Raw genomic sequence first — 11814 nt, 5'->3', positions numbered from 1 at the left:
ATCTATGGCTTTACTTTAATATGTTCAGGGGACACAACTAACATTTATTTACTGATTAATATCGACACATAGGCAGTGATGTTGGCATTGATTATATTTATTTTTACCTTATATACAGAGATGTTTAAAGTAATATTTGCAGTTCACACAATAAGACAAAAATAAAACTCATCAGACGTAAGCATGAATTCATAATTAAGAAATGCGATAAATTGTGAACAATTTAACAGAAATTCAAAAGAAAAATTACAGAGATTAATTAGAACAATTCAAAAGAAAATTACAAATTTCATATACATAAACCACCTAATCTTATCTGATTTTAGGATTAACTGTTGAATAAAATAACCTTTGATACTTCTCTTACATATCATTAATTATGTACATACATATACGTGGCTGGCTTTAGATATACGCATTCCTAAAAACATACATATATTGAATATGCAAGTTTATTCACGAAATAAATTATTGTGTTGATTTGATAAACGATTTTAAGGCAAATATCATAATGCGCTTAAATTTGTCTAATTGATAAGTTGACGTTCCTATTATAAAGACACCTCTAATTTCGCTCACGTAATGCAAAAGAAACATATTTGCGTTTCTCATATTTTGAAAAAAAGGTGTCTGAAGATTATTTGACAAATTTTCAAATATTTGTCAAAATCTGGAATATGAAGATGTTTTTTTTCTGTAATCAGTATCAGAGTTTTATTTTTTATAAAAAGTAAGTTTTACATCAAAAATACATTAAATTTTTAATAATTGCAAATAGACACAAATTGCAATAATGGTAAAATTAGATAAAAAGCAGAAATTGTCTTAAAACAACAAAAAGTTGGTGAATTCATGGATATAACTGCATTTTTAACTTAAATCATAATTTTCGAACAAGTGGTTCTTTTGTCCACTAGAGAGATAGAGATTTCCAGGAGTTTTGGATATGCCCAAATATACTATTTAATATTAATACTGAAACATTTAAACTGCCTTCTGCGGTTAAAAGCCAATGAATCCACCTACATTTCTTTGTTTTTTTATATTTTATAAAATTTATAAATGCGTGAATTCTGTATATTAGTTACTGATTAAATTGCTATTCATTGAATTAATGTAGAAATGTTTTCCGATTTTAGATTTAGCAGAATTTAAATATTTACATAGATTTAAGTAACATCCTCATAGACATCGAAATTAATAGACTTGCCCTAACACGAAATCTGAGTATTTTGACAGAGCGGAGGCAAACAACGTGACCATATTTTTGCCACCAGAAGGGTTTGAGAATGCTTTGAATAAACTACGACATCAGTCGTATGTTGACCACCGAAGAGCGCATACTGAAACAACCAGAACCTGCACAGAAAAGTAAAATTCACTAAAGTAAGGCAAAGGTTTGCAGCGCAGTCCATTGTGGGACTTTTCTGCACAGGATCTGGATGTTCGTTTTTTAATGAACCACCTGGCATAGTGATGCTAAAATTGAGTGAGGTAAATAATAACACATTTGTAAAAACTAAAAAGTATAACAAAATATAAAATTTTGAAAACAAGCCTAAACTTTTGTTTACCCGATTCGGAATTTGCAGTTTTTTTACGCAGTCAGCAATTTGTGCGCAATTGTAAAAAGGACTAGTAATTCAAAAGCAGAATTTATTTACGGGGACTGAATGGTGATACTACCCGTCAAATTCTTTTATTGACAAATCACAAAAGGTCCAAATCATGTCGTCTCCCGCACTCTGCGCACTTAGCTTGTTCCCCTTTGCCGGCTGGTTTACTAATTTGAATGTCTATGAACATTCTGAATAATTTGGGCTATCATCAGAATTTGAACACATTGTGAAAGAATTTTTGAGAAAATTATATTAATGAAATGCATCTTTATTTATTTATTTATTCATCTTTCTTGCAACAGCTGTGAAACTATTTTTTAAGGTCCATCAAAGTTGACAGTAAACATCACAATATCCAGCCGGCCAGCAACCACACATTTTAGCGCTGCAACAGGAATGAAACCCGCAATCTCCAGATTCAAAGTTAAGACTAGAAACGCACTGGGCAGCCAACACAATCTTCAAAGTCGTATGAAAATGTATTCAAGCTAAAGCAGTAGACAACCAAAGATTGCCGGCTGCGGGAGCCAGTGATTTAGCAAGCAGCTGAGGATGCGGGCAGCCAGTACGACCAGCTAATGCATAGGGCTGCAAGCATTGACTCCTTCAAATCTTGGCTGCCTGGTACGTTCCCAGCCTTAATGTATAGACCAAGGAGCGAGGGAGGCCGTCTTAGTATGTACATAATATTTAGTGTTAAATCCATCAGCAATATTTATAATTAGATCATTGAAGACCTTTTAAAACAAATATTTTTTAAATAAATTTTATAGAAGAAAAATAATACTAGAATTTGAGAATGAATAATTTTGAATTAGTAAAATACAAAAAGAAGACTAGACAATTCAGAGAACTCCGTAATGATTACGTAGAATTATTATTAACTCAAAAACAAAAAATAATGTACATGATAATATTAATAATTGGATAATTTATATAGCGCCTTTTTGTGAAAAATCACCTCAAGGACGCTAATAATATTTTATTTTATTTCCTAATGTTATAGGCCTCATTTTGATTATGTTTAAATTATTATTCTTAGAGGTGACCAATTGAAAGAAAGTATTTAGTATGCTCGAAGATACATCAGCGATTGATAGTCAAATTTAATATTGAAAACAATTCATAGCCCGACTATAGACACGCCCCAAGATACAATTAGTATGTATGTATTTTCAAATCTACAAAATGGATCTTTTGACTTACATAAATAATCTAGGTATAAGTAGCACAAGTTAAAAAAGTACCTCAATAAACAATATTTTTCTGGAAACACAATTTCCAATTTGGCGTAAACAATTAGTAGGGGTGTGCTAATGGAATTTAAAAAAAAAATTATTATATTTGGAAGTAAGATAGTACGATAGAAAATCGAGAGCCATTTGGAATGTGTCACTTTTCATTCCAGAATATGTTCAGTATTGTATGTATATGTACACGATTTACGGAAAATCGTAATACAAGTGAGAAACTTCGCACATTTGAATCAATTTTGAGTTATAACTTTTATGATTTGAGCTTTCGTTTTCAAAAAAATTCCGAAGTTGGAATTTTTTAGGTGAAAATTGAAAAAATCAATCACAGGATGTTAATATCAGCTGTTTAACCTCTTGTGTGCCGCCATATACAATAGGTACAATAAAAAAAACATTTCTCTGAGCAATTCTGGGGGAACTACTTAACATCGATTATATAATGTTCTCTGTGATTTATATTCATACATTTCCTGTTTGTACTACGAGTTTCCGGACACCGTGTATACACCTAATGAGTCCACCAGACATTAACACCCGATACATACACAACATAAAGAATGCCTCATTCCAAAAGGCTTCATCCAAAACTAACGATATACATATTAAATATTATCCACAAACTTATTTGACAAGTTCATTCATTACGATTATGTATTTAATCACTAAATTAAAACTACATACAAAAATTATCAAATATTTAAAGTCTTTACTATACAAAAAAAAATGCATATAAATAAATGATAATATTATTTTTCAAGGTGGTATACATAGCCTACTTTCGTGATTGGATACATTACTGAATATAAAATAAAATCATGTTTAAATAATACATTATGAAACAATATCAAGAATCATTCATTGTCAGTAAAAGTATATTTATGGAATATTACATGGCGGGGTAGCCAAATTACTAATACATAAGTATTTTTTTAAACTTAGTAAAGCCATAGCTTACTAATGTAATGCCTCCATTAAATAAGTATGCCTAGTCGCAACAAGCACCATTGCTTGTGGGATGGTTGGTTTAGCATGCATTGTTATTGGGCAGGGGTCTAACTAGGTACAGCTTCTCCCCCTGCTTGTTAGTGTAGATGGGGGCTCGCTGGTAGTGCGCCACCAGCTGCTCCAGGGCGTGGAACTTCCTCTGACCGATGCAGTACAGAGAACCCTCCACATGCACTCGGAAGTGTTTGTTGCGGCCCGGAGCCTTCAGTGAGACAGAGTAGTCGCCCATCTGCAATGCATCTCAACTTTTAGAAATGGACCCCTCGAGTGTCAACCAGAAACTTATTGATGTTGCAGTTTGTTTATTATATTCATATGTGCAATAATAATAATGTCAAGCAGACATTATTGTTTCCATATCGTTAAAAGCCTAATTAATTTAACCCGATGGCAGTCCTACAAGTCAGAGTGACTTATTTTTCCGCACAAGCTAAGACGAGTTTGGAGATTAATATTATGTATGAAAAAAATATAATGCAGTAGAACCCCGTTCATTCGAAAGCCACAGGACAACAAAAACAGAAATTTTGAATTTGCCAAAAATTGAGTTCCTCGGCCAGCCCCTCAAATTCAGGTAGGTATTTTAAGTAAATTAGTAATAACTAGCTGACGTGGGCCCGGTGTTGTTTGACTTTTCTCTACTTTCTACAAATATAATATGCATGTATTATATACATATAAACCTTCCGGAAGAAATTCTCTAAATTATAGTGAAAACCTTATCAAAATCTGTTGCGTAGTTTAGAAGAACTAAGCGCACAAACAGACAGACACGGATCAGAGACTTTGTTTTATACTATTTATTTAGAGATATGACTTATTCCAATATTAATCAAATTTATGCAGGCGATTACCGTCACGGTCGGCCCTCCAATTTAGTAAAAATATGACATATTCCAGCATAAATTGAAAAAACAGAGCCAAAAACATATTTACGAATTAGGAAGATGTGTGACCGCGTAAATCATCATTTTACCACCATAGCTCCCTGTGAGATTCAGATTTTGAGAAATCATGACTTTTATCGCAAAAATCGAATTTTTTTCGAATTATTCGGGCGAACACCAAAATATATTTCAAATTATCAATTAAAAAAATATTTATGAAAAAAAATTCTAGGGCTTTTTTTTCGAATTTTCTAAAAAATTTCGAATTACACATTTTTTCGAATTATCTGGGTTCAAACTGGTTTCTACTGTACTTTTAATGCTCACTGAGTAAAGGTGCCTGTAAACGATCAAATTTGTTTGTCAAATTTACGTGTTTGTCAAATTATTTGAACATCTGCGGCCTTGTTTGATGTGCTTGTCAAACAAACTACGTGTTTGACGTGTTTGTCAGAAATTCTGATTGACGGAAAGTTTGAACGATATTTGACAACATGTTTGAACGTTTGCGGGGGTGTTTATCAAACAAACGTCAGTTTCGTGTTGCCATCACTATGGAGAGTGCTGCGTCATCGAATGTTATAAGTGAAAGAGACTTTTTATTACATTTTATATCCATATATCGCGATCTGCCGCAACTGTAGAAAGTAAAATGCAGGGACTATATGGACAAGAATAAAAGAAACATAGGAATAAAAACAATAACGGATTTATTAAAAGTATTTCGCGCCAATATTACGGAAGAAGACGTGAAAAAAATATATATTGGTATATTTAGCTCTTAATTTTAGCCATTCTCTAGAGTCTAGACCAACACCTTCTTTTTTTCTTTTTAAGACACAGAGCTAATGTCAACGCAAGAAATGCTTTGTCCGCATCCGTCATTTTTAACAATACAAAATATTTCACTATTCACCCCACTTCAGACCGGATACAATAAACGTCAAAAGACAATTCCCGGCGAAAGCTGTAAATAAATGAACTAATATTTGACAAACTTCATTTGAACGTTTGCGGCCTTGCCAGGCCTTGCTCATCAAACACGTGACGAGCAAACGTTAAATTTGACAAACAAATTTGATCGTTTACAGGCACCTTAATAAGAGACAGCACTCTTGCAAACCAAGAGCTGGCATGTATTATCCAAAAAGTAAACAGCAATCTGAACGCCCACTTGGCTTCAGGCACTCCTTGAGATTGTCTCGCCATTTCTACCTGGTGATCTACTAAAGACCTTAGATCTTCCAAAAGCTAGGAACCATTCCACTTACATTGGTCTCACTGTCCCTGATGAGAAAGTCTCCGTCGTGGCCATGCTGATTGAGCAGCACGTCACACTGCGTACGCGTAATGGCGCCGTAGTACCAGGGCTTGCCGGAGAGTGCACTGGCGGCTGCACGCACCATACTCTGTGACATGGTGCCTGTGCCCCCACCCACTCCACCTTCCCCACCTCCACTTTCACTGAAACATACATTGCTTCTTCAACAAGGATTTATATTTAACACCAAACTCAAAAGCTAGATCAGAAATACTAAAAAACATATTTTTTCACTATTTTGTTCTTATGCCATTCACTATGTATTTTTGTAAAAATATTATAATTTTTTTTGTGTATTATGTATTTTTAAAGAATAAATTGTGAAAATACTTTTTCTTAATTAAAAAAAAAATAAATAAAAACTACAGATATTTTAGATAACTCATTAATTATTTATTGTAATCAAGGCTTCCAATATCATGCCAACCAAAACCAGTGCTACGCATATTACCATTAGGCTATGACTTTGATGACATGAAAAGGAAATACACTGGCCAGACCTGGCCAATATCTGGCCTTGTGTTCAATAGGAGGCAGTACTAGAGTTTAGAAAGACAATTAGCGTAACAAACCTGCGCATGTTTCAAGGCAGTACTATTGAACACGGAAAAGGAAATACACGGGCGGTTTTAGGTATTATCAGTGCCTTGGCTCCTTGGGACTTTGGCAAGTCGGCGCCCAGATTGGACTGCTCCAATTGCCCCTACACAGGTCTGGCCCCGGTCATGGCTGCACAATTTTAGGCAAAACTGGAGCAATATTGCAAAATGCATTTTTGGTGTGAGCACACCCATAAGTTCTATGTGCTTGGTAGACAGATGCTTCCTACAGGGCGATATGTGCATATCCTGTATAGTGCTTGCATTTATTGGTTAAAGACAAAGAGCGAGCATTCCACTAACTTGTAAGGTTGCGTGAGGTACTCGGAGAGTTCCTGCAGGTAGTTTCTGGGCACAAGCCCCACCAGCCCCTGGCCGTTCCGGGCACGGTACCACTCGGGATCCGCAGCTGGTCGCTCCACAATCTCCAGCCGGTCACCCTTTTCAAACGATAACTCCTGATCGTTGCTGGCGGAGAATGAGTACAGTGCCACCTGCAGCATTAATAAATAACTATGTATTTCTCGCTGCTACGGAATCTTGTGGCAAAAATATTTAATTATTTTCAAAGCTTGCAATATACAATTTTTTAAAGTTCTTACCACAATATCTAAAACATTTTCAGCCATTGCGTAAGTGTGCACTGTGTCATCCGCATCGCCTTCTTCGCTTGTGTAATTAGATGGAAACCTGGAATTCATAAAACAGTTGATTCATACTTGGAAAAAATCCAAAAGTTTACCTAACCAATATGTAATGAGGGAAGATTCTATGTTTTTTATTGAAAGCCATGAAAACCCTTTGCAGATATGATTTCAGATTTTCACGGCCAAAAGTATTATATTGATTTATTAACAGCAGTGTCCATCATCAGGGCAGATGTGTCATACATGATGAACACTGTAATGCTGTCCGAAACGTTGGCTAAAGAAGAAGGTAGCACAACACAACATAATAACCCAAAAATAAATCAATGTAACCCTTTGTAAAGGTTATAATATGATAAATATAATTCACCGTTATAGTCCCAGAGAGAGGTTGTATATTTGTCATCAATAAAAATCATCCTTTTCACGTGTCTTGTACAAAAAAAAAAGACAGAAAATAATAGAATGATGCCGTCATGTACGACATCTCTCTAGGAATACTATACTCCGGCTATTACAGCATACGCTATAACAGTATTAAAAAGATATTTGCAATGTGTCAAGTGGACTTTAGAAAATGCAAAAAGGAATAAGTAAGGGGGGGTGGGGAGTCATTAAAATTATGTCATCAAAGTGGATTTTAGTATTTCCCCCTTTTTTTAATGGATTGTGATGTCACTTAGGTTAGTTGCCTTTATCGTCTATCCAGTTTAACTGAGCAGATTATAAGATAAATAGTTGGTGTCTGACCATCCAGTGCAGGTGCCAGACTGTCCACGCCACCAGCCATCATTGCTCTTCTCTAGGATGAGGATGCGGGTGCCCTTGGTGAGGGCCAGCTCATCGGGTTGCTGCGCCTGGTAGTTGTACTTTACCACAGCAGTGCCGATGGCCTCGGAGGGGTCCGGGGGGGGCCGGCGCGCACCCGGGGAGCCGTGCGTAGGAGAGCCCTGCTGCGGGAGCGTCTTGGATCCTGAGCCCTTTTTCACCTTTTTCTTAATACTGAAACGTAAGCATATGGTTTTGTATACTAAACTGACGCTTAAATAACATTACCCTCAAACATACGTACTACGGGTACAGCTACACAATAATTAATAAATAGTAGCATTTTCATTGCATACCACCACAGATGTTACCATAATACTTAAACTATAAATTCAGTAGCTGTTGTTAATGGCAATTGAGATGCGCGTAATATTATTGTAAAGTAATATTATCTGCTATTTATAGTTTAAGTGACCATGTTTGAAGCCAACAGATGCAGAGCAGATATGTCACCTGAATGCGTTCGGTGAGTCCAACAACAAACACATTGCGGCGGGGCGCACACGAATAACGAATTATGACCTACCTATACCTTCTAGCACCGTTCGGAACAGACTTTATGTTGTATGAAATACACCATAGGTTTTTTAGCTTCCTTGTGCATTCTGAAATCAGCGCCAGACCGGATTCTTATTGGTGGGTTTTTTACTATGGAGTTGTGGGGAACTGTTTGAACTGTAGTAATATTATAAACCAAGTGAGTCTTGTATGACGTAGTTATTCTTTTGGGGATCACTGCACATTAGACAAAACCGCAACTGATTATACATCACGCATTGCTTACTTCAAACAGTCAGTGTGCACTTATTTCAATTACTAATACTTTAGAAAAGACATGTGTAACAATAAAAATACTTAATAATACAACGATTATATTACCTATCAAACAAGGAGGGTTTCTCTTTCTTCACATAATTGCTAGGCACATAGCCGGATTGATTCCTAGAATTCTGAACTCTCCACCAGTGCTTGGAATCATCAACGAGCATGTAGCGCTCATTCTTTCGTAGGTCCAGTTCCTGCGCCCCCTGAGCCGCATAGTCATACTTGGCCACCACGTAACAGACGTCGTCTTGGTTGGCCTTGCCGTGCCGCATGCTGGCCATAAGGGAGGCGTGGGGAACGGGCAGGGGCTTGCTAGTCCAGTTGGTGTCGGGAGCTCCGCGGAGAGAGCGCGTCTCCAACATGACACCCCCAGCTGCCACCTCAGCCGACTCTTCTGCCTCTCTCCTGACGGTGCTGTTGCTAGCCTTCCTTCCAGAGGTCAACCACCGTGTGCTGATAAATGGGCATATATAAGCCTAAAGAAGACGGGTTTACGCAACAATACTGCAACAAAATAAAAAAATTATGTCAAACCTTTAATATTTTAACTGCTGCGGTTGAAAACTTCGACGGTTCTTTTTGAACTTCTGTTTGCAACAATCCTAAACTGAACAGTCATTAGGACATTAATAATAATCAGATGTTTTTGTAGGAGAACTGATCTCTACTTCCAGATCTCTTACTCTAACACACTTCAAGCGGGCGAAAATAGGGTCCCATTCGACAAAACGAATTTCGCTAAACCGATATATCTTTGAAAATAATACATATATTTGAATGATTTTTTTTTTTACATAGTAGTCACCACACCCCAACTATAAAAGTGCTGTCTTAAATTAAAGCCTATTTTGTAATACAACTCAATAAACTGAGGTTAAAGTCAGGTTTATGTGTAAAATATTTAGTTTTCACTTTTGCAGAAATCATTACAAAAAATAATGATTTCCGCATCTTAAGTGCAAGGATTTATTATCCATTCTACAGGATAGTATAGTTTCCTATTGATTAAATATTCTTCCACACAAGAGACAAGAAAATGGGAGACTTGTCTCACATTGTTTATACATATAAATGACAGCAATGCCTTTCCAGTCATTCAAGTAGGACAGGTGTAAAATCTAGAACTACCCTTCCTGCCGGAAGTGTGTTAACAACAACCAAATTAGAAGTACTTTCATCTTTCACACAATATTCGTGAATATAATTGTTCATGATAATTTATGACAAAGAAAGAAAAAAATAACATCAAAGTTGGTTACTGCAAATAATTCATCAATTATGCTATAAATGCATGGTTTTCAAACGTACTGCAGGAAGTGGAGATATTTTAAACATAGATTGGTCACTCTCCGTGGACATAATGACATCAAATAACACAGAAAATTGAAGATTAATAATACAAGATATAAACATGCTTAGTTTGTATGAGTTGTTCATTTAAATAAATAAAATTATATAGGTAACGAATTGGAATTTATCTTTAATAAGACATCCCAGATCTGGCTAAACTTTTAACTGTCCATTGATTTAGAAACAGAAGAAAGACTAATTTGAATAAATAACAACTTATCCCTCACTCGACAATCAAGAAATTTTGTACACATAATCGTTATTATGTAAAACAGGTCTGAATACCTCTCGTTCTCCTGTAAATAATGACAATATGAAAATTTGTTTCGAAAAACATTGTTTCGAAAACATACAACAAAATAAATAAAACCCAAGAGTTGGAAAAAAGGGACACAAACTTATTTTTGCAAGAGGAACTTAAGACTCCCGTACGAAATTATGGACAATCATTTCTAATTTAGTTCAGGAAGACAATGTTCGCGATAAGCGGAACAATTTATTAACAAAAATAAAAGCGAATTAAGAAAACTTTTCATGATGTTGAGAACGAGTTACTAACAAAAGAGAAAATAAATCATAAAAAGCCTAGTCTAAAATACAACACATGAAAAAGTATGGCTTTACAGAAATTACTATTATTTACGGATTCAAGATTTTACTCGGTAATTAATATCCTACAATTTTGTCCTGAGGTTTTGTCTGTAATCAAATATTTGAAGGATGTGAAACAAGACGTAGGTTTTATCGTCTGAGATTGCAAAAAAAAAACACAGAGCCAACCATATTCACTCGATTAAAATCCGTCTCGAATTGAAATTTTAAGCAGCAAATAATTACAAATAATTTATCTTGTATCAATGATGTCGTTTTTTTACTAATATGTAGAGAATATAATCGATTGTAAACAACTTTAGGCATTTACACCCGGTCGAGAGAACACTTTCTCCGTTGATATTATCACATTCAATGCATTTTATTGTTTTGGAATAAACTTAACAGATATTAAAATAAGAAATAGCGTAAATATTCGATATAGACATACTTTTTTGTAGAAAACTTTGGAGAAATGCGGAAAGTCAAAATCAGACAAATGAGACAAAATGTCTTACTTCAAAATTCTATGATTTGTTAAGACGGAACGATATTAATATATTGTCGATGATACCCATAGACAACCGCTTAGAAAAAGTTGTTGATAAATTGTTGTATTGAAGGGCATTTATGAACGAAAGGCTGGAGTCATAAGCGGCTCGTCCACGCAAGTTAATTTATGCGTCCACGTTGGCCCATGCATTGGGCCAATGCGCTGGCCCAACGTGTACAGAAGACTTGGACGTTGCACGCGTTGGCCATGCGTTGGCCGATCAACCCGATTATTGTCGGTTTTCGTGCACACATCAAAGCATCTTGGCGCCAAACCCGCCGACAGCATTCACACGTTGGCCCCGTCTTTCGTTCGCAATACACATTATTGCGT

General features: G+C 35.7%; 1 protein-coding gene across 2 annotated transcripts; it reads right to left on the bottom strand.

The window, feature by feature from the left end:
• Nucleotides 1–214: 214 nt before the first annotated feature.
• Nucleotides 215–11465, bottom strand: dock (SH2/SH3 adaptor protein dock). Of its 2 annotated transcripts, none has more exons than XM_089651615.1 (7): nt 11380–11465; nt 9042–9491; nt 8085–8336; nt 7290–7377; nt 6991–7181; nt 6039–6231; nt 215–4109 (listed from the first exon to the last, which is right to left on the bottom strand). In XM_089651615.1, the coding sequence occupies exons 2-7, from the start codon at nt 9347–9349 to the stop codon at nt 3900–3902; spliced, it is 1242 nt and encodes a 413-aa protein (XP_089507741.1). In that variant the 5' UTR covers nt 9350–9491; nt 11380–11465; the 3' UTR covers nt 215–3899. The 2 variants fall into 2 exon arrangements, with proteins under 2 accessions (XP_089507741.1, XP_089507740.1); XM_089651614.1 differs by having other exon boundaries at nt 6991–7186; nt 7292–7377.
• Nucleotides 11466–11814: the final 349 nt, after the last annotated feature.

This window comes from Hesperophylax consimilis, chromosome 4 (assembly GCF_061612785.1).
Source record: "Hesperophylax consimilis isolate HC1 chromosome 4, BYU_Hcon_1.0, whole genome shotgun sequence".
In the NCBI taxonomy this organism is placed as follows: domain Eukaryota; kingdom Metazoa; phylum Arthropoda; class Insecta; order Trichoptera; family Limnephilidae; genus Hesperophylax; species Hesperophylax consimilis.
Note: the sequence above shows the minus strand (reverse complement) of the source record. Positions and strands in the feature narration are given on the sequence as shown.